At 38.1% G+C, this 24,211-nt stretch overlaps 1 protein-coding gene across 6 annotated transcripts in view; it reads left to right on the forward strand.

Moving 5' to 3' along the window:
• The window catches only part of LOC129774952 (protein sprint), a 66,072-nt gene extending 55,350 nt beyond the window's left edge, over nucleotides 1–10,722 (forward strand). For 4 of the 6 annotated variants that reach the window (XM_055779062.1, XM_055779061.1, XM_055779064.1 and 1 more), the window contains exons 14-17: nucleotides 3,199–3,267; nucleotides 8,476–8,847; nucleotides 8,912–9,110; nucleotides 9,176–10,722. In XM_055779062.1, coding sequence (XP_055635037.1) covers nucleotides 3,199–3,267; nucleotides 8,476–8,847; nucleotides 8,912–9,110; nucleotides 9,176–9,318 — 783 coding nt within the window. In that variant the 3' untranslated portion in view covers nucleotides 9,319–10,722. The remainder of the gene's footprint in view (nucleotides 1–3,198; nucleotides 3,268–8,475; nucleotides 8,848–8,911; nucleotides 9,111–9,175) is intronic. The other 2 variants (XM_055779065.1, XM_055779066.1) reach the window with 1 other exon arrangement.
• Nucleotides 10,723–24,211: the final 13,489 nt, after the last annotated feature.

A 24,211-nucleotide genomic window follows, 5' to 3' on the forward strand; every position in this document is an offset into this window, starting at 1 on the left:
CCTAAAGTTATTGATTATGCTTGAAACAATAGTTATAACCCCATGAGAAGGATTATTAGGTGGAGCAGATGACAATTTGCGAGCGTAGTGTGCGTGATAGCATGCGCTACCATAGCTACATTTCACATTGTGACGTCGATATTTGTGTTTATATTCAATTGCATTCCACATCCATGTTAAAATGCTTTTTTCGGAAAGTTTTTTATCAATTAGAAACAGATATTTTCGTGGAGTACCCAACGAATATGCGTATAATGTGACAGTGTGCAGTGGATATTTGTTAAACTATGTCGGAAAAGATGAACAAAAGTGGTATTTTTGTGTGTCATTTTCACTCTCCCACCTTCATAGAAACAAACAAATTTTCGTTATTTTCGCGGTAATATGATGATATTTTGAAGGCTCCTAGTACAGGTGTATGTGAGTTGAGAAAAATAGTTTACAATTAAGCAATATTTCTTTGAACATTTTTCTTTTTCCGTGGACTAAGAATAAGACTGTTCCTTGGACGTTTTTGCTCCTTAAATGATGGAAGTAAGTCACAATACAATTATCATCTATTGAAAAACAATCAGTCACAAGATTTCATGAACATTTTGGCTCATGACATCATCAAATTGTGAGTTATTTAAATATTGTTTCGTCTCTTCCATATACATTCCATATTGAATGCAAATAATGACAACACCATATTTTGTTTACCAATACAAATATACTCGGCCTACTGCTTCACCTCATATGTACCTCATTGGTTATAACCAAGGCGCTTATATCAATGTATATAGAGGCGCCTTGGTTATAACTTATTCCTACAATTAATTACATACATAAAGGTAATTGAATTCATTATGATTTATAACTAGTTTAATAACTAATAGTACTTTCATAAGTAGTGTATATTCACGAAGAATTAGAAAAGAATTGTTCGGATAAAACGGAAGAGGTGAACGAAAATGTAAGTGAGAATAATATTGTTGTTAACCTTGAATGAAATAGGAATTTATTCCAGCTTTGAAGCTAAGAGTTAGCTGCTATCTGGACGTTTTTCAGTCCATACCCGAACAAGAAGCCCACACCAAATCGAAAAAAATTAGATGTCAAAAAAACGGCTATGTATCGCTTTAGATAATTCATTTTCACATGCTGATAAAAAAATTCAGCCAAATCAGTCGAGTATCTGGATATCGATAAAAACAGTTGAAAAAACATGGTTTCGAGAAAAACCTGTTTAAAAATTCATACAGCAAAACTATATCCTTGAGGTGACTTCATACTTTTGACTGTAACTTTCCAACAAAATCAAATATCGGAAAATCCTTTTAGGAGAACATTTCTAAGGGCATAGGCTTCCCAAAAATCCAGAAAACAAAAAAATCGATTTTTTCGATTTTCCAGACCGAGGTCCCTTCTTAAGAGCGCTTACGCTAATTTTCGGCTGTTTAAAATGTCCCAGCTGGAAAATACCCAGGTTTATTTTACGCGGGAGATGCGTACTGCGTTAACATCTTTTAAAGAAGGTCTGGAAATTATATATTTGAAAAAACTTCTTGTATCGATGAGCGGTATAAACGTAAATTGGTCAGATTACGCGAGTTGCAACTGGTCTTTCAAAATGAGGGAAAAACTCCTGAATTTGTGTAGTTTCGGATTGTATATTTTACAATATTCATTAAAGGATTTGTCGATTCAAAAAATTTTGCGATAGACCAATCTTGAAATTTCGTCTGAGATGCGAAGCAGTGAATTTTAAGCTTATGAAGTGTTGATGTATCCTTGATCTTTACATCATTGATTCCGATAATAAATGGAGGGAAAACGATTCGAGAATCTTTTGGCTATTGACTTTTTTGATATTTGACGGATTTTGGACGTATCAATGGAGCTCCAGCAGACCTATCACTGAAACGATATTGCTAGCAACATAAAAAAGTTTGCTCACTATGATCCGAAAAATGAAGGGCTGGAGCATTTTTGGAAAAGACAGGTTTACGGAACTTTTTACCAAAAGTGGTCTTCTGTCTCTCATGTGGAAACCCCAACGTTGAGAGGGGTTTTCCATTAATAGAGAATGTTTTCATGAAAATATGTGGGACGAAACAGTTGTGCTATGCGACAATTACTCCACTTTGGAAGGATAAAATCAATAAAAATATTGAGCTAGTTAATTCAACTATTTCGGAATTCTCATTGTCTTTATCGTCATATGAAATGGCTACGGGAAGCAGAAGCGGAATCTCTGGAAGTAAAACGAATAAAAAGTTGGAAAACGCGCAGAAGGGAGCCGAAACAGTTTAGTTTCATGAAATTGATCCAAATCAAAATGAAAATGACTCATTCTGAACTAGTATTTAAGACTTTTTTAAGATTACTTTGAAAATCAATTTTTTTAAACTTTCACGACACATCTCAGTCTTCGTTCAACCTAATTAAAAATCACAAACAATTCATTTATTGGAAAATATCGATATACGTTCTTTAATTTCATTGTTTAGACTCACTAAATGTTGTAGGAACTACAGAGCGGCCTCGATTATATACAGTTTCGGATTTATTTTCACTGTATATAATCTAATTCTGTATATAATTGAATAAAACAATTTTTTATCGTTTTTTATGCATATATTTTTCGTTTTTTATAAGATACCTTTTTCATATAAAACATCCAAATTCATTTAGGAGGTGATAGAGGATAATATTTGATGAAAAAAATCCTTCTACGCGTATGTTTGAATTTCAACAATGACAGACATTTCACACTAAAAACAATCTTTTGTTGTTTTTTGTTTGTTCCATTCAGTTGTGAGTTACAGGCAGTGTTGCCACATTTTAATCTGTACCAGAGTTAAAAATCTTTCTCATCTGTACTTTTTCTTTCAAAAATCTGTACAATCGAAAATATTTGTTGTAGATAAAAATCTATTTTCTTGGCATGGAACAATATATAATAGGTTTATATGTCCCTTAATAAATGCTAAAGATAATCAGGGGTTTTCTCACATGCATAACTAACTAGCACACAAAGCCAGCGAATAACATGTACATTTGACGACTACCAGAGCACCAAGAGATACTGCGGTGCAAAAGTCGTCATGTATTTAAATGTTGCTTTGTTCAAATGTAAGAAATTTCACACGCGGGAAAAAACTGTACCGTACAGAATCTGTAACAACAATAACGAAAAAATCTGTTTCTTTCCAGATAAATCTGTACGTGTGGCAACACTGGTTACAGGGTGCTAACAATAAAGGTCGACAAAGAGAAAATTTGGTACATTTTACAATTTTTATTTTATAAATACGAAAATGCAAGGCAGGCCGTTGAAATTGTGATTGATGATCATGGTGCCGATACTGCAGCAGTGAAATACGTGCAATTTAATTTATTTTCATTTTAGTTTTCAATCCCAAAATTTTTTTTTTGTTTTTTAAAGTTTTTTTAGTGCAATTATGATCTCTACAAATGGACCGTTTGAAGCTAGAGATTGAACAGAAACGTTCAGAATTGATCACCAGAAGAGGTGTTGTGTTTCATCAGGACAACGGAATGCTACACCATTCCGAGAACTTGATTGGGATGTTTTAATGCATCCACCATATAGTTCGCCCCTGGTACCAAACGATTATCACCTTTTTCTCGCATTAAGTAATAATATGGAATTTGGCGCCTTTAGATAACGCTTTGGTGCTCCCGTGGCCAAGTGGTTACGTCACACCTAACATGAAGCAAGTAATACTACGTTGAGACGGCAAAGTTCTTCAAGGAACGTTAGTAGCATTTACGAAGAAGAAGAGGGAGAAGATAATGCTATACATTTTATAGTGATTCAATGGTTTGTTTGTTTGTTCGCATCAATTTAGCGTGATCCGTTCTTCGTCATTCATTTTACTAAATCTTTTGCTTTCACTGAAGTCAAAGCGAGCGACCGAAATTTAGAATCTCTAAACGATATCGACGAACGACCAACTTCAGCCCGTCGTTTCTTATTTGCATTTTCTGGTATCTCAAACAAAATTTCACCTAAAATATGAAAATGACTTTTTTTACTTCTTCTTTTCTCTTCAGTCAATTGCAGTTTCGATTGTATGTATTCACTACGCACCATTCATCGAAAGTGCACCATTATGTAGCTTTCAGTTTCACATGTAAAAGAACGATCACTACTTTCAATTGAAAATTTCACTCGATTTTATTTCTCCAAAATGGATTCCCCCCCTCCGTCTTTCAATGAAAATGGAATTAAAAGAGGCATATGAGGGCATATTAATCTTACAACCAGCGCCGACAACTGATTACGCCAGCTATCATACTGCACATTCTTTTACATCGTCATTTTCATTACTTTCAGTGGATACAGTTCGAGCTCCAGCGAAGTTTTCATTCGAAATAAGATACTTTCATTCGATATAAAAAACGTTCATTTTCATTTGACGATTGATAATTTCGCTTCGGTGTGAAAAATGGAAGAAATGGACGTGACGCGAAACGAGACTGATGGAGGTGAAGTGATGTTCTCTTTCCTGAGCGTGAAGAGAGAGTAGCACTATTTTCAGTCTGCACGAGTCTTCAGCAAATTGATAGGCGACAGGCTCAGTATTGAGTGACGATGTGTCAATTGAAATGAAATTGTATGGCCCTGATCCAATCAATCAGCATAACAGTAAAACGTGGAAAGAATTTTACCACATTCTTCCCATCGTTCATAACGATGGGAAGAATGTGGTAAAGTTCAAGCAGTAACAATATTTCTGTCCTTCATGAGTCTCTGGTTTGCAGCGATCTGGTACAAGAGGCTCCCGTCGTGAATGATTTGGTCATAGCTGAACATCAATTGAAGATCTATTACCAGAACGTTAGAGGTCTACGTACTAAGATAGACGACTTCTTCCTTGCTGCACAGGACTCTTGTTACGATGTCATAGTACTCACCGAGACATGGCTCGACGACCGAATTCAATCTACGCAACTGTTTGGTAGCTTGTACTACGTTTTTTGAACCGATCGAAGCCCTAAAAATAGTGCTAAATCCCGGGGTAGTGGTGTTCTCTTCGCCGTATCTTGTCGTTTGAGTTGTTGCTTAGATCCTACACCTGTATGCGATACACTGGAGCAGTTATGGATTAGGATAAAGACACCCACCGGTAATGCCAGCATCGGAGTAATCTATTTACCACCTGATCGAATAACAAATGTTATTGACATTAAAAACCATATCAGTTCTCTTGAAGCGATTCTTTCGAACTTGAATGTTTCAGATAGCGTGATTCAATTCGGAGACTACAACCAATCCAATCTGGTTTGGTCAATCTTACCGCACGACCTTCCGGTCATCGATATTCTGCAATCACGATTCTCACCATCTTGCTCAATTTTGCTGGACAGACTCAGCCTAAATAGCCTTACTCAAATCAATCCCATTGCTAATCAAAACTCCCGTATTCTTGATTTTGCGTTGGTTACTCACTTTGTGCTATTTCGAAAGTATTCGAGATCATCGTAAATGATGCAATGTTTGCCAGCTCTCAACGCTACATCTCCACTGAACAACACGGATTCTTTCCAAAGCGATCTGTATCAACGAATCTTGTTTAATTCATCACCACATGCTTACGTGGCATGAATTCTGGTGCTCAAATCGACGCTATCTATACGGATCTCAAAGCAGCGTTCGATCGTGTTGATCATGGGATATTATTAGCAAGGCTGGCGAAAATTGGAATGTCTCCCGCTTTCGTCACATGGCTCAGATCCTACCTGTGTGATCGCATGCTGTGTGTCAAAATCGGATCTGAATTATCTGAAACATTTTCCAACTCATCCGGAGTACCACAGGGGAGCAATTTAGGGCCACTGCTATTCGTATTATACATAAACGAAATCGACATAATCCTTCCACCTGGATGCCGGACATTTTATGCAGACGACGTTAAGATATATATGATTATTAGGAGCCTGCACGATTGTTTGGAACTTCAAAGAATGGTAGATCGTTTTGAAACGTGGTGTACTCACAATTTCACAACAGTCAGCATCTCAAAATGTAGCATCATTTCCTTCCATCGAAAGACCAAACCAATTGTATTTGACTACTTCATCGCAGGACAACATCTGTCAAGAGTAGCTCAAGTAAGAGTGTTATACTGGATAGTGGCCTGACATTTTGAATACACTATAGTGACGTTATCTCTAGAGCAAATAGGCATCTTGGATTCATTTTCAAAATCTCAACAGAGTTCCGGGATCCATTATGCCTACGATCTCTATATTGTTCATTGGTGAGATCTATTTTGGAGGCAAGTGTGGTTGCTTGGTGTCCATACCACGCTAATTGGATAGCCAGGATTGAAGCAGTGCATCGGAAATTCGTTCGATACGCTCTCCGTTCTCTCCCGTGGATAGATCCGCTTAACTTGCCGCCGTACGAGGATCGGTGCCACCTTCTCGGTCTTCACACCCTTGAAAAACGACGATCTGTAGCTCAAGCAGTTTTTATGGCGAAAGTGCTGAAAGGAGAAATTGATGCCCCGAATATCCTCGCCGAAATCAATTTCTATGTACCAGAGAGAAGACTGCGACAGCGAAATTTCTTACAGCTTGGTACACGAAATGTAGAATATGCACAACATGAACCAATTCTATATATGTGCAGTATTTTTAATGACAATTTTGAGCTATTTGATTTTTACTTGACTACTAAGACGTTTCAACAACGACTCTATTCAAGACGATAACTGTTTGTATTGTTTATTGTGTGAAATTTTGTTCGTAGAGTATAAGAAGACAAAAAAAGTCAGTTGAAGAAATATTAAAAATAAAAATAAAAAAAAATAAAATTCGAACGACTGAAGTTCCCAAACCATACCAAACCAAACCAACATATGCTCAATCCATTGCTTTTTCTGCGCAGCCCTGGTGAGATTCACTTTCTCCCGGAGGAGTTAAAAAAGTTGGTGTTAGTAACCGAAAATAAAAATAAAAAAAAATGTTAAAAACAAACAATAACATCAATCTTCACTATGTATACCTTTTCCATACGTTTATCAATCATAATTATGTGATTTGGTCAAACAAAAATAAATATTTCCGGTTTATAAATTTCGAACACCACGTCTTGTATTGAATATAAACAAAGCAAATAATACATCTGTTTGACTTGGGTCTGGCGCCTCGGTGCGTGCGATGCTTTGACTTGAACGATGCTGCAAGATGTAATGGCTGGTGCGATTGGGCGTCATAGCACTTTTTTCTTCTTTTTATCGTGTCATCGTTTGGGCGGAAATTGCCCAGAATTTTTTTCAGACCCTCTTTATATGAATACTGAAGAACATCTCGAACGCTGTTAGAGCTCAGGTATCGGCGGGGATAGTATATTCTAATTCAACATGATGCATTTAAGAGTGGTAAAACACATCAATTCGAATAAGTTGACACGCATTTTTCATCGCATTTGAATGTGACCACTTGAAAAAACGTTGTTAATAATTCAACTTTTTTCAATATATCAAGTTAACTTTTTGAATAACGAATTTTGTATGAAAATATTTTACTTCAAGATGTACTTTTATGATGATAAGGTACTATAAAATCAGTTTCTAGTGATACCTGGATAGTACCACTGCATTTAGAAAGGATTTTTTTCCGATTTTTCTAAGTTTGCACTGAATCGCAAAAATGATGCAGGAGATACACGCATGGGTGCAGAGACTAGGTTATCATCGACGCAGTCATAGTCGGACAAGCACTTTACAACCAGCGGAACCTCAACATGGCCTATATCGAATACAGTAAAACCTGATTTTGTGCGAATAAAAATAAAAAGTAATCGGTCTTTTTTTTTTTCTATCTTTGATATGTATTTCATCGCTCTACATAGGGACTGTGTCAGCTAATTCCCATGCTCATGCTTAGTTTTGTTTGTTTTAAGGTGTCATTAGGAGCAAAGAGAGCAAAGTGTTGATTTCATGATCTGCGCAAGTGAGTAGGCCGCTTATTAAAGTGAAAAAAGGAAATCGAATGTTGATCACGAATAGAATTATTAGGATTTGGGTTATTTTCTTAATTTGGGCGTTCCCTATCAAGCGCATAAAAAATATTTTTCAAATTGTGTAGCCAACACTTTTTTTTGAAAGCTATTGGTGAAGTTTAGTACGATTTATTTATACGTTTTTTTTTGCGGTCCCTATAAAAACAGGTTTGTCAGTATAGGAAAGCTTCTTACTCGTTACACGTTTCTCGTGAAGGTATTGGAGCTCTATAAAATTGATCCCGCCGTCGAGAGGTTCCTGTAGCATGTGGAGCACGTCTCTGCACATCAGTGATGGGAAAAATGTGTTGCAGTCTAGAACGCCGCAGATAAAGAGGGGGCTATGTTTTTCAATTTATACCCTCAATATGTTCTCGAAAGTCTAATCTTACATCAAAATAAATGCTTTGTTACTTTCCGAACTACCCATTATATGAATGTTTCCCTTGGATCAGAACACCGTGACGCCGCCCAACCCAAGTGCTTTGCGGCAAATTTCCTCGCTGTTCGTGCGCCTACAGGAGACAGAGCTACCACTGGAGAAGCTCGATATTCTGCTGACGGCTGTGTCGACCATTTTCGAAGCAACCAACTGTTGCAACGGGCAACAGTTAAGTGCGGATGATTTCCTACCAGTATTAGTGCTAGTGGTCGCGCACTGCGGTTTCATTGGGGCTGAAATCGAGGCCGAGTACATGTGGGGATTGATTCAGCCATCGTTACTCAGCGGTGAGGCTGGCTACTACCTGACAGCGCTCTGCAGTGCCGTGCATGTGCTGAAGAACTTCTCCCTGCACGAGCACGAGGGAATCCCGGGTTCGATGGAAGTAAGTTTGATCGGTTATAATTTTATTAGAACGTAATCTCTACTAAAGCCATCTGAATCCACAGCAAGTGTCATCGGCAATACCGGAGTGTTCATCTGTGCTGAGAGTGATTATACCTGACGAATACAACGGCTCCATTCAGACGCGTACTTTACCGATCAGACCTCATACAACGACGAAAGAGGTGTGCCGAATTATTGCTCATAAAGCTCGGATCACCAACGCGCAGGATTATGGGCTTTTCAAGTTGATTGATGGAGAAGGTAATTAATTGTGCTTGCAACTGATTTGGGACATCGAAAATAGATAATATTTTACTTTCTTTCAGAAACTCTTTTACAAGATAACGAGTGTCCGCAAGATGTGCGGATGGCTGCATGTGGTAAACACTGTATGATTGCCTACAAGCGGGTGGACGCGAAAATTGCCTGGCCTACGGTTATGCCAACGACCCTGACTGATAATCAATAGCATTACGGATAGTCTCAGAATACATATTTTATTTATTTGACGTATAAGTATGGTTTCGTACAATGATTACAAAACAATAGCTGAAAACTGTGACAAATAATAAGGATATATATATTTATGTTAGTATTGCTCAGACTCCAACATTGCAGCATCGATTCTATTCCCGCACTTCCCGCTAGCAACGGTTTCGAGTGATGCTTGCCGATTAAATTTCGCGTTGGCGTTGTTGGGGAGATTTCGTTGTCGCATTTGTACTCTTCTTCGCCCCGAAACATTTCAACTATATATATATGTAGTGTGGTCCAAGTTATTCATATTAGAATAAAGCCAATCATTTAACTGCGCAGAAGGAGAGAATGGGAACTAAAGCAAACATATACGACTGACTCATTTTGTGACCACTCTCTATCTCCGACGATTTTTGACTGTATCAATATTGTGGATGAGTTAACAATCAATAGTGGGGAAACATTGACTTAATTTGAACTCGGAACTAATCATGATTGGAGATGGTTACAGGTTTTTAATCCGTTTGCGTTGGATACAACCTTTACTCAAGTTACGAACAAACGGCATAACGCAGAACCTAGAAGGGTAACGCCCTGTAACGTATCGATTTGGAAACGAATCTTAACATGTTATCGGCTCAAATCAAGTGTTCACATTATAAGATTTTTCATTTATTATCAAATGTAGATAAAAGAAAAGGTATTGAATCATTTGATGAAACTGCACCAACCTGATTCAACTGTTTGTTCCGAGCGAACCATCATACTCTCACTAAAACTATCCTGAAGTACTTATACGATAAAACAGCGAAAAAGTACATCCGTGAAAAAAAGCCACTCATCATGCGTATAGTCCATTATTTTCGTAGCGGTTTTAAGTTATTTGTGGTTTTCCTCTCGTAAAAAAAATCATTCATATAACAATCACCCTCAGTCATGAAATGACTCAAATTTAGCGAAATATGTTGCCAAAAAGAAAAAAAAAGAATCTACTAATAAGAGCTATTTCCTACCTAAGCTACGATAATTCTTACTAAGCAAAAATTGCACCCGACAATCTTATCGAAGCAGTATCGACGTTTTGTGATCATTATAACTAACGTAACTAAACTAAAACTTCCAACCAAGGACCAAGTCAGCAAACGAGTCCCTCTACCCGCGTTAAATCTGTTTTAAACTTTATCATTTAACCACTTCCTAGTCAGAGGCAAGAAAAGAAGAAAAAGAATAAGATCGTTTTATTTGGCTATAACGTCTCTATTCGTGTTTTGTTGAGCGCTTGTTAGCTCATTTTTACCATTCTATTTGTTTTAATAACTTATAAGTCGAGTGAGAAACTCTACGTGAAAAAAAAGAACTGTGTGCAACTTTCGAAATCTAATTTCACCTGAATCCATTTTAACGCATTTTGCCAAGCCAATATTTAAAACAACAAAAACATCATACAAGATTCTCAGACAGTGTGTCTTTTATCTTATGTAACGCGTGCATTTTGAAATAGATATCCCACAACTAGTTTGTAAACGATTTGCTCTAACGAATACTATATAATTGCTCATTTGAAAACAAAAAAAAAAAACATATGCTCACTCTCGTACTAACAACAAACAACTTTTTCGGCATTTGAATGCAATAAAAACGCTTCGAGCAGATTTGCGCTGCACTCTCCTCCGGGTGTGTGTGCGTGCTTCATCGTGACCGAGAGAATGGTCACTTTGCGAACGTGAAACAAAAAAATATTTTTGATATAGACGAGTTTTTCGATACGAACAGTATTACGTGAGAGAAGAAGAAGGCAGTAGAAGTAGAAGAGCCCTTGCCGAGCGCCGTGCGAATCTGATCGAACATACCTAACTATCTAACAACAATCTTGCCAAATAATACACAAGTTTTGGATGCATCTATTTTTACATGATATTCACTATGTAAGCTCAATCAATAAATAATCCCAAACATATAGCAGAGAGATGGTTCATTTTGATGACATGCTTTTATCGAGACCATGCGTATTTATAAATTTAAATTTATTACCTTCCTTTGTCCCTTTCGTTTATTTGGTTTATTTGATTGAATGAAATTGATGGTAAGTAGTAGCTAATAAATTTAGCTATCATTTGGTGCGAAAACCATATGGTTGCTCACCAGAGACATAAACAATTATCAAAGTTTATCGCTTATATATTCAAAGTACAAATTGCCGAAATCTTTATAAAAAATCGATCTTGACGTTTATTTATTTATTTATTTAATCGTTATCAACAGGCGGAGTTTTGCACTAATGATAATAATGAAAATGACGTATTTGTTCTGTAAATTGTTGCCGCACCGCATTTCATGAGTAGTGGAAGTCGAAACCAGAAGTTACACATGATTGGTACGACGGAAAGGAACTCGGAGGAATGCGTGGTCCCGTAAAGCTAGAGATTGAACCAGAAGGTTAATGTTCTCCAGAATCATTGGGCATTCTGTCCTAGCCAATATAGCACATCATACACAAATAAGGTGCGGTCCAAATCTCTTTGCACGTGCAACGTGTCTATAGCCATTAGTTGGCACCGGCTTTCATAGCTAGGTAGCTGATGAGGTTTACTCCAGGGTAATCATCTTACAGCGAACCGAACAAATTGCTTTTGTACGGCTTTGATTCTGTGGACTCCGTTCAGATAGTGCGGATTCCAAATTACTGAACACTATTCCAGACTTGAGCGCTGAGCATAGATTTAAGGCAGTGTTCATCGGTGAAATCCCTCGCAGTGCACATGATGAATCCAATACTACGATGAATCCAATAATACTTCCAACCACGTAGTTGACATGTGTTTTAAAATTCAGTTTACAGTCAGAATACACTCCTAGATTTTTCACGCAGTCGTGTTTAGTTAGCGGAGCATCGTCGAGAGAATAATTGTAGCGAATAGGATCTTTTCTTCTTGTGAAAGTTATCGTGGAACATTTGCATGGATCCAGCGTCATACGATTTTCCACGCACCATTTCTGGAAAATTTCTAGTTGTTGTTAACGAGGAAAAATATTTTCATATCATCAGCGAATGCAAGATGAGGGCCCTCCAGGACGAAATTTACGTCATTAAAATAGATTAGAAATATCAGAGGGCCGAGATGTCTTCCCTGAGGTATTCCTGATGTAGCAGGGAATTCTGCGGGGAAACAATTGCCTATTTTAACAGCGAGGGAGCGTCCGACCAAATATGATGTAAGCCAATGAAGAACATTGTCGTTGAAGCCAAGCTTATCCAATTTACGCCCTGTAATATCATGGTTGATTTTGTCAAAGGCGGCGGACAGGTCAGTGTAAATCTCATCCGTTTGGGGCACACCGCCGGACATTCCGTCAGCAATATACATAGGTCTTTCAAGAAATAAGCTTCAGTGCCTCAGAAATCGCGGTAATAGAGTTAGGACAAAAATCAAGGTGATTTTCGTAATCTACGTTTTATTTTCTATTTTTCTACATAATCGCCGTAATGTTCGAGGCATTTTTCATAGCGTGGCACGAGTTTTTCTATTCCGAGTGCGAAGTGCGTAGCGTCCAACTTTTTTAAGTACGATGTAACTGCGTCACGAATTTCTTCAGTGTTATCGAATCGTTGACCGCCGAATGCCTGTTTCATCACCGGGAATAAATGTAGAATAATAGAAAATGAATCGTAGATTACGCTTCATCTTCTTTTTTGTCCTAACTTTATTTTTCCGCGTTTTCTGAGGCACTGAAACTAATTTTTTGAGCGACCCTCGTATAAGAGGGGATCAAAATGCTGCTGACGCACTTTCGCGTCTCTCCATTTCAATTCCGGAACCATTCGACTCAGCAGAAGAAATTATTGTACATCATATAGCGGCTGTTAGTGCCACCACTGTGGCTGTTACCTGGTCGGAATTGCTTGAGGCTACGCGAGACGATGCGGATATTGCGAACGTTTTCAAATGTTTGGATAATGAAACCTTTGATTTATTACCTGTCGCTTACCGTGTTATTTCTTTAGAGCTCTGCAACGTCGGAGGCGTACTGCTGAGAGGAGATCGCATAGTAGTTCCTGCTTATTTGCGTAATCGGATTATCAGCACTGCACACGATGGACATCCTGGAGTAAATCTAATCAAGTCACACCTACGTACAGCTGTATGGTGGCCGAAAATGGACGCTGATGTAGAGTCGTTCGTGAAAAATTGCCAAGGTTGTGTTTTAGTGTCAGCTCCTGATGTTCTTGAGTCCATGCTTCGTGAAGAGTTACCTTCTGGACCCTGGGGAATATTTCAATTGACTACCTCGGACCACTCACGGATGGTCAATACTTGCTCGTCGCTGTCGATTGCTATAGTCGCTATTTAGAGATATGCGAAATAACGTGTACTGATTCCAAAAATACGATTGAGAATTTGAAGATGATATTCAGCCGTTTCGGCCTACCATCACTGATTAAAGCAGATAATGGTCCGCAATTTCCTAGTCTTTAGGACCTTAGGACTTTTTGTGAGGAGCACGGTATGAAACTCGTGAATACAATACCTTATTGGCCTCAGATGAATGGCCAAGTTGAGCGGCAAAATCGTTCCATTTTAAAGCGCTTGCGGATCGCGCAGGAGCTCGGTAAAGATTGGAGAGATGAGATTTTTTTTGGTTTTCATACAGATTTTCAGATTTTTCAAAATATCCATTATTAGTTATGGCTAGATTGAACTTTTAAATTTAACCCTTTACTGTCGTATTCGACATGTGTGTCGTACTGGTCGGAATTTTTCTTACATGATAAAGCAGTGATGTATAACTTTGTGAGATTATGAAAGATAAACGAGATTCCCTTATTTTTTGTAAATTTCTGATAAGTATTTACTGAACAATGTTTTTATGTTCATGTTTGAAAAATATTTGCTATAATTCTTCTTCGTGCGATATCTTTCGCATGTATCACAAAAATAATAAGTTTGGCATCTTTCACCTTTTAGCATGGATGCCAATTTTTGTTTATACTGAGTACCGTACTTATTTTTGATTCACATTGAAATTTGGTTAGAAAACGTGTGACCTGATACATTGTTGCATAAATTATAATATAAGTATACTTCCTTGTTGTGGTGGCTGAAAACAGACAAACGACCGCAAAGGGTTGATACAGATAAAGATTTTCTGAGAAAAAACACAGATGAAAATATTTGTTGAGACCAAAAACACAGATTTTATTATGGTAACCCTGCTGCTGATACGATGATATCAAGGTTCGGGTTGTAGTGTGTCAACAGGAGGTCAGATTGAAAGTATTTGCTTGAATTTATGGAATGCATTCTGGCATTCCGGCGTCCAACTGAATTTAGTTTCGCCTTTGAGAAGTTCATCAAGTGGGAAGCGAAGGGATCTTATGCTGGGTACGAATTTATCATAGTGATTGATTGCTCCCAGGAAGGAACGAACTCCTTTAGCGTCGGTTGGTGGTGGCATGTCGGTGATGACCCGAATCTTCGACGGATCTGGGCATAGTCCGTTTTGGTCTAGTAGACAACTCAGATATTTTATTTAGCGTTGAGTGAATGTGCACTTTTCTGGGCGGATCGTGAAGCCAAAATCCTGAATACGCTTGAATACTGCACGGAGATTGGCTAGATGTTCTTCCACTGTTTCACCTCTCACGAAAACGTCATCAAGGTAACCAGAAGCACACGGAAGACCCGCCAGCATGGTGTCGATTAGTTGCTGGAACGCACCTGCTGCTGTTTTGACTCCTAAGGGAAGGCGGTTATAGCGATACAATTCATGGTGGGTGTTGATGGTAAGTAAATTGCGGCTGTTCTCATCAATCGATTCCTGACCTTTGAAATTGCTCCACATTTTGATTATTGTGCCTCTGTGCTATTTCTCGCAAATAAGAGGCAAATACAATGAATGCAAATTGTGCAAAACAAGGCGATGCGCCTGATATTGAGATGTGATCGACTAACTCCACGGAGATTTATGCTCGAATGCCTGCAATGGATGTCAGTGGGACAGCGTATTAAATATTGTACGCTTACGTTCATATATAAGATGACACCGAATTATCTAAAAACGCGATAACGTATGGAAGAGATATGCATCGATATAACACAAGACAAGCAAGTGACCTCAGAACCATGAACTTTCGAATGTAGTGTACCCAAAAATCACTTTTTCTAAAGGATATCGACTGTACAACACATTACCCAATGAAGCAAAGACAGCAACTAGCCTTCGAACGTTTCGTAGTATTTGTAAAGAGTTTTTGAAATATGATTTAGATTTTTAACCCAGTATAAAATCAATGTTAACCATTTTTAGTATGTAAAATGTCGAAGTTATAACGGATATTTGTGTTTCTTATCTTATGACTATGATGATGATGGTAAGTTATAAGTTTGTTTAATTTGACAACTTTTTTCTCTATTAATCGTAGACTTGAATTTAATTTAAACAATAGTTTGAGTCCGTGCGCATTGAAACACTTAAAAAGCAGTTTTCCGCGAAAAAAATAAAAGCTTTCCAAGGTGTTTAATGTGGGAACCGGAGTGAAGCTAGGGATAGCTCAACCGGAATACTTGTAAATTCATCTTCTCAACAGATAATTACAACAAGATTTTTCTGTGTTGTGGCAGATCTTATTGCAGATTCAGGTTGACACGTTATACCCTAGGTTAGATGTAGGACCTGAAGTATCGGCTGGAATTAGGCTAGGGTTTGCTCAGCTGTCTGGTCTCGAAAATTATCGCATTAGTAGGTCGTTGTCGGGTATCTAGTAAAGCGAGAATTCCTTTGTAAATTCAAGGCTAACTCTCGACACGCCATGGAATAAATACGTACAGATGATGATTTAAGTTGTTCTTGCGATTACGAATCTATGCATGTGATATAATCAGTCAGTTTTTTGTTTTTTTATTCAATATGCTAACTGGTTAGATTTATATTAAAGTAAATTTATAATTATAATTATTAGAAGAAAGAACCCGTTCTGTTCAAACTTTTGTGAGGGGACCATCATCATGATTTCATATAACGAGTAAATTATGGTCTGTGTGTGTATTTGTTTGTTTTATTTCTTATTTTATGCATTTTATCTTGAGACTATGACGATGATGGTATTGATTGGTTTTGTTTTAATTTCATTTTAGTTTTTCAATTAAATTTTAAAAATAAAATAATTGTGAAGTCTGCAATAGTTTGAGCCCGCGCGCGTTGACAACCATAGAAAGACTTGAGATCGAACATAAGCAAAAGTAGTTTTCCGCGAATAAAATAAAAGCATTCCAAGGGGTTTAATGTGGAAACCGGAGTTATTTTTTTTTATTAAAAAGATGATGATGGTCCCACCTCTTTCCCCTACAAAGGCTTGAGCGGGACGAGTTATCTTATTGATAATAATTGAGTTACTGAGTTTATTACATCATGCTAACCAGTGAGCACATTAAATTGAAAAGAAAACGGACTGGTTATCCCGCAGACATAGATTACTAATCGATAGAACAATTTAAGCCTTTGTCTAAAGTATTCATTCCATGGCATGTCGAGAGAATTTCCAACCCGGGAAGACCCTAGACCGATCGGGAATTGAACCCAATGCCTATGTCAGTATTAGCCATGAATTTTCAAGGGAAATCCCGCTTTATCAGATCCCCGGCCACGGCCTGCAATTGCGATCGTTTCCGAGTTCTGGTAGCTGAGCAAACCCAAGCCTTATTCTAGCCGACATTTCAGGCCCATCACTTTACATATCCCAAGGCATGTCAAGAAAATTTCCAACCCGAAAAAATTCTTGACCGATCAGGAATTGAACCCAATACCTATGTCAGCATTAGCCTAGAATTTACAAAGGAATTCCCGCTTCACTGGATACCAGACAACGGTCTGTTAATCGTTTTCGAGACCAGACAGCTGAGCAAACCTAAGCCTAATTCCAGCCGATACTTCAGGCCCAACATTCAACCTGAGGTATAAACGTGTCAACCTGAATCTGCAATGAGATCCGCCACAACACAGAAAAATCTTGATATAATTATCTGTTGAGAAGATGAATTTACAAGCATTCCGATTGAGCTATCCCTAGCTTACCTCAGGTTTCCACATTAAACCCCTTGGAATGACTTTGTTTTATTCGATCAAAAATTCTTTTGCTTTTGTTCAATCTCACGTTTCTCTATGTTTGCCAACGCGCGCGGGCTCAAACTATTGCAGACTTCACAATTATTTTTTAAATTTAATTGAATAACTAAGATATATATAAAAGCAAAAAAAAAATACCACCATCACCATAGTCTTGACAAGAAAAATACACGGACACACATACACTCAAAAGACAATAATTTCCTCGTTTTATGAAATAATGAAATAATGATGATGATCACCTCAAAAAGTTTGAGCTGTACGAGTTCTCTTGTTGATCTTTATGTAACAATTATTAAAATAACCAGTAAGCACATTGAAGTAAAAAACAAAACAAACGGACTGGTTATATTACAAACATAGATTCCTAATTGAAGAACAATTTATGTTATCAACTTTACGTATTTAACCCATGGCATGTCGAGAGAATTTCCAACCCGGGAAGACCCTGGACCGATCGGGAATTGAACCCCATGCCTATGTCAATATTAGCCATGAACTTACAAGGGAAATCCCACTTTATCAGATCCCCGGTCACGGCCTGCAATTGAGATCGTTTCCGAGTTCTGGTAGCTGAGCAAACCCAAGCCTAATTCTAGCCAATACTTCAGGCCCATTACTTTACATATCCCAAGGCATGTCAAGAAAATTTCCAACCCGAAAAAATCCTTGACCGATCAGGAATTGAACCCAATACCTATGTCAGCATTAGCCTAAAATTTACAAAGGAATTCCCGCTTCACTGGATACCCGACAACGGTCTGTTAATCGTTTTCGAAACCAGACAGCTGAGCAAACCTAAGCCTAATTCCAGCCGATACTTCAGGCCCTACATTCAATCTGGGGTATAAACGTGTCAACCTGAATCTGCAATAAGATCTGCCACAACACAGAAAAATCTTGTTATAATTATCTATTGAGAAGATGAATTTACAAGTATTCCGATTGAGCTATCCCTAGCTTACCTCTGGTTTCCACATTAAACCCATTTGAATGCTTTCATTAAAAAGAATTGTTTTTGCATATGTTCTATCTCAAGTTGTCTATGTGTGCTAACGCGCGCGGACTCAAGCTAAAGGGTGTGTCACATCAAATTGCATCACGGTAAAAACGCTGTAGAAATTCGCCCAGTAGACCGATCCTTTTGAAAGTTTTTGACAGTAAAATAAAAACTATTAAACTACTTTTGGCATTTTCTTTTTATTCGTACTTCGAGCCCAAGCCCGTATGCTCGCACCTTCCTCTTTACCCCGTCCATAAGGTTCTGTACACCGTCAGGTTGTAGTTTTTATGAACAGAAATCCATTTTCTCTTGAAGTCCGCCTCCGATTTGATAACTTTTGGGTTCTTTCGGAGGGCCTGCTTCATAATCGCCCCATATTTCTCTATTGGGCAAAGCTCCGGCGCATTGGGCGGGTTCATTTCTTTGGCACGAAGGTGACCCCGTTGGCTTCGTACCACTCCAACACGTCCTTTGAATAGTGGCACGAAACGAGATCCGGCCAGAAGATGGTCGAGCCCTCGTGCTGCTTCAATAGTAGTAGTAAGCGCTTCTGTAGGCACTTCTTAAGGTAAACCTGCCCGTTTACCGTGCCGGTCATCACGAAGGGGGCGCTCCGCTTTCCGCAAGAGCAGATCGCTTGCCACACCATGTACTTTTTGGCATACTTGGATAGTTTCTGCTCGCGAATCTCCTCCGGAACGCTGAATTTGTCCTCTGCGGAGAAGAACAACAGGCCCGGCAGCTGACGAAAGTCCGCTTTGACGTAGGTTTCGTCGTCCATTACTAGGCAATGCGGCTTTGTCAGCATTTCGGTGTACAGCTTCCGGGCTCGCGTCTTCCCCACCATGTTTTGCCTTTCGTCGCGGTTAGAAGCCTTCTGAACCTTGTATGTACGCAGGCCCTCCCGCTGCTTGGTCCGCTGGACGAATTAACTTGACAAATTCAGCTTATTGGCGACATCCCGGACCGAACTTCTCGGATCACGTCTAAACTGCTTAACTACGCGCTTGTGATCTTTTTCACTGACGGAGCATTCATTTTTGCCGTTCTTCACCTTCCGGTCGATGGTTAGATTCTCGAAGTATCGTTTTAGTACTCTGCTGACCGTGGATTGGACGATTCCCAGCATCTTACCGAGGTCCCGATGTGACAACTCCGGATTCTCGAAATGAGTGCACAGGATTAATTCACGACGCTCTTTTTCGTTCGACGACATTTTTCAAAATATACGAAAAATTGACAGTGAAGCATGGCCAACGTGATTTATACACTCTTATCTGATTATAAGCGAAAGCTGAAGGTATAATTCGTAAAAATTAAATTTCTACAGCGTTTTTTCCGTGATGCAATTTGATGTGACACACCCTTTATTGAAGATTTCACAAATATTGTTTAAGTTAACCATCATCATTATAGTCTAAAGATAAGAAAATACAAATATCCGTTAAACTTCGTCATCTTACACACTAACATTAATTATATGCAGGGTCAAAAATCTAAATCATGCTTCAAAAACTCTTTACAAATACTACGGAATATTCGAAGGCTTGTTGCTGTCTTTGCTTCATTTGGTAATGTGTTATACAGGCGATATCCTTTATAAAAAAGTGAGTTTTAGGTACATGACATTCGAAAGTTCATGGTTCTGAGGTCACTTGCTTGCCTTGTGTTATATCGGTGCATATCTGTTCCATACGTTATCGTGTTTTGTAAATAGTTCGGTGTCATGCCGCTAACCATCTTATATATGAACGTAAGAGTGCAATATTTGATACGCTGTCCCACTGACATCCATTGTAGGCATTCAAGCATAAATCTTCATGGAGTAAGTCGATCGCATCTCAATATCAAACGCATGGCCTTGTTTTGAACAATTTGCATTCTATTCGTTTGCCTCTTATTTGCGAGAAATAGCACAGATGCACAATAATCGAAATGTGGAGCGATCAATGCTTTGTAGATGGTAATTTTACTTTCAAAGGTCAAGAATCGATTAATTCTACAAAGCACTCCATATTTTTGAGCTGCCTTCTTTATAGTATAGTTTATATGTTCGTCGAAGCGCAGCGTTTCGTCAAGAATAACGCCAAGATATTTGATTGAAGTTGTTCTTTCCACAGTTTGCCCATCGATAGTTATACTAAGACTATCACTGTCAAGATTGCGTGTCGATACTACCATATACTTTGTTTTGCTAATGTTTAACTTAAGTTTTTTCCATCTCAACCATTCGTCTAAGTTTTGCAGTTCACGGTTCATCTTGACGAAGCAATCTTGCAATGTCTCAGCAACAATGAATATCACTGTGTCGTCAGCAAACAAGTTTACGTCACTGTCATTTAACACCTGTTTGATGTCATTAATATAAAGCAAGAAAAGCAGCGGCCCCAGAACACTTCCTTGAGGTACACCCAGATTCACTGGTCCCACCGATGATTCACTGTCCCTGTAAATAGTGATTTGTGTTCGCCCGTTCAGGTAACTTTCAAACCAGTTCAATACAGGTCCAGTTACATTATAATTGGAAAGCAAATCAAGTAATTTCATTCGATCTACTGTTTCAAAAGCCCTCTTCAAGTCAATAAATACAGCCAATACTATTTTTTTCGTTTCGATAGCCTGTTTCCATTTCAGGAGTAATAAATTGAGAGCCGTTTCACAAGAGTGGTTTTTCCTGAACCCTGACTGTTCCTCAACCAGAATTCCATTTTTCGTTATATGTTCCAACAGTTGGTCTTTGATAACGATTTCGAGGATCTTTTCGTATAATGGCAACATATTAACTGGTCTCCGGTCTTCTGGCTTGGACGATTTCGGATTATTTGGAATCGGTATGACAACAGATTTCTTCCAACTATGAGGGCATTCGCCACGAAGCATAGATTCATTTATTATATATAGTAGATTTTCTTTGATTAGATCAAATGCATCTACTAATATGGTTTTATTGATATTCTCAACACCTGCACAGTTTTTCAAATCCATTACTACCTTCCTAATAGTTTCCATGTTGATAGTGTTATATTGTTATTTTCCTTTTTACCGTGAAACTCAATGTCGATATCCTTGCTGCCGCCTGGATTACATAAAGATTTGATTTTTTTCCATAGCTTCTTCGGATCATGCTGTATTGTATTTATCTCATTTTGGATGAATTTATTCTTGGAATGCTTAAGTTCACGTACATAAATATTTCTCCATATTCTGTACGTGCTCCAATTTCCAATAGTTTTTGTGCGTTTAGCTTTTATTAAGTAATAATCTCTTCGTCTCTTTATGTTAGCCAACGTAGAGTTATACCAGGCTTTGTTACTAATATTTCTGAGTACTGGAACGGCAGTCTGACTACCGGAAATTATCTGTTTCATTGAAGAACAAAGCGCTTCTTCTAGATTTTTTGCAACATCATGAAGAGAGATTCGTTCTCCAATCGGAGTTATTTTGTTCTGTAAAACAGATTGCAATATTCGTTTTGAATAATTGTTCCAACACTTATATGATTTTTCCTTTTTTATTTCAGAAAAGTCAACATCAGAAAAATGGTAGACCATTCCAATTGTTTCATGATCCGAGATTTTGCTATTGTAAAAAATTTCAATCACACCATCGTCGAAATTCGTAAATACTAAGTGGTCGAATGGTCGAATGGTCGTCGAAGATGTTCTGGTTATTCTAGTGTGATAATTTATTCTTTGTCTGAATCCAGCGGCTTGGGTGATTGCTTTTAATTCAAAAGATTTCCTTACTCGTCCCAATCAATGTTAAAATCACCAGTTATGACAATCCTTTTTTGTTCATATACTTGTATGTGCTGTAGCCATGCATCTTCCAAAAATTCTAAGAAGTCCTTGTCACTAGCACTAGGCGAATGGTATATTCCAGCGTATATTCCTGAAATTTTGCATCCTCTGACTTCAACGGCTAGAAACCAATTGTCCCCATATGTTCCATTGAACATTTCTTTAAAATATAAAAGGTTCGAAATATACATAGATACGCCTCCAGTATGGGCAGATCTCGACAAACAATTGATCATTGTGTATCCAACTACATTGAATCCATTCAGATCAGTCAATTCCGTTAAATGTGTTTCAACCATTATTAATAATTTCGGTTTTTCATTGGACAACAATATTTCTATTTCGTCGAAGTGTGTCCGTAATCCAGCCACATTTAGATAAAGCGCATCATAGTTTTTCAATTCTCCTTTCTTGGGTGGCTAAATAGAGAAGTCCACCTGTTCCTTCTTCCTCTCGTAGTTTCGGAGGAATATAGGGCATTTTGTACTCCACTCGAAATGTTTCGTATCTATGTCTATTCTTCGTTCGTTTTTAATTTTGTTACAATTTGAACATTGAATTTCTTCGGATGTACAGTCCTTGAATTCATGATTTTTGCCACATTTCGGACACACGCTGTGTTTTGCTTGGCAGTCGACAATTTTGTGACCATATTCACAGCATTTGAAGCATCTTAGAATCCTCAATCCATCAATAACTCGACATTTTTCAAACCCGCAAAATACTGATTTAGTCTCTATCATTTTATTATAAGTATCCCCATCGACTTCTATTATAGCACTGTATTTATTATATTTCATTTTATTATTACAATAGATTTTTCTTACTTTGAAATGTTTGGTTTTGTCCAACAAAGGGTTCTGTTTCAACAACGCAACTTTCAAATCATTTTCATTCATTTCTTCGCTAAATCCTATCATTTTGTTCGTCGGTCTCAATGCTTCTGGTATCTTTACCTCGTAGTCTTGACCCAGTTTTTTCTCAACATTAACCTTGATTAACTCAATTGAGGTTTGAAGTGAAGTGAAACTAGGGATAGCTCAATCGGAATACTTGTAAATTCATCTTCTCAACAGATGATTATAACAAGATTTTTCTGTGTTGTGGCAGATCTCATTGCAGATTCGGGTTGACACGTTACACCCTAGGTTGAATGTAAGGCCTGAAGTATCGGCTGGAATTAAGCTTAGGTTTGCTTAGCTGTCTGGTCTCGAAAATGATCGCATTAGTAGGTCGTTGTCGGGTATCTAGTAAAGCCGGAATTCCTTTGTAAATTCAGAGCTAATGCTGACATAGGTATCGGGTTCAATTCCTGATCGGTCAAGGATTTTTTCGGGTTGGAAACTTTCTTGACATGCCTTGGGATAAGTAATGGGCCTGAAGTATCGGCTAGAATTAGACTTGGGTATGCTCAGCTGCTCGAACTCGGAAACGATAGTACCGTAGCCGGGGATCTGATAAAGTGGGAATTCCTTGTAAATTCTTGGCTAATACTGACATAGGTATTGGGTTCAATTCCAGATCGGTCTAGGGTCTTCCCGGGTTGGAAATTCTCTCGACATGCCATGGAATAAATACGTTTAGATAATGGCTTAAATTGTTCTTCCGTTTAGTAATCTATGTCTGCGAGATAACCAGTCCGTTTTCTTGTTCAATTTAATTTGCTCACTGGTTAGTTGATGAAAAAATATAAATACCGTAATATAATTATTATCAATAAGATAACTCGTCTCGCTCAAACCTTTGCAGGGGAATGAGGTGGGACCATCATCATTAAAAAAACAATTCCCACATGGAGGAAGGCATCAGAAAGGTCTATTTGACTGAATATTGTCTGTCCAGCTCACTGTCCACTGCGTTGTAAGTGGAATACGCAATTGGAAAATTGGGACGGAAAATTGGAACTGCATCTACCTTCAGCTCGAGGTTTACTTTGATTTTAGTGCACACTCCTAGCTCGC

Source organism: Toxorhynchites rutilus, chromosome 3 (assembly GCF_029784135.1).
Source record: "Toxorhynchites rutilus septentrionalis strain SRP chromosome 3, ASM2978413v1, whole genome shotgun sequence".
Lineage (NCBI taxonomy): Eukaryota > Metazoa > Arthropoda > Insecta > Diptera > Culicidae > Toxorhynchites > Toxorhynchites rutilus.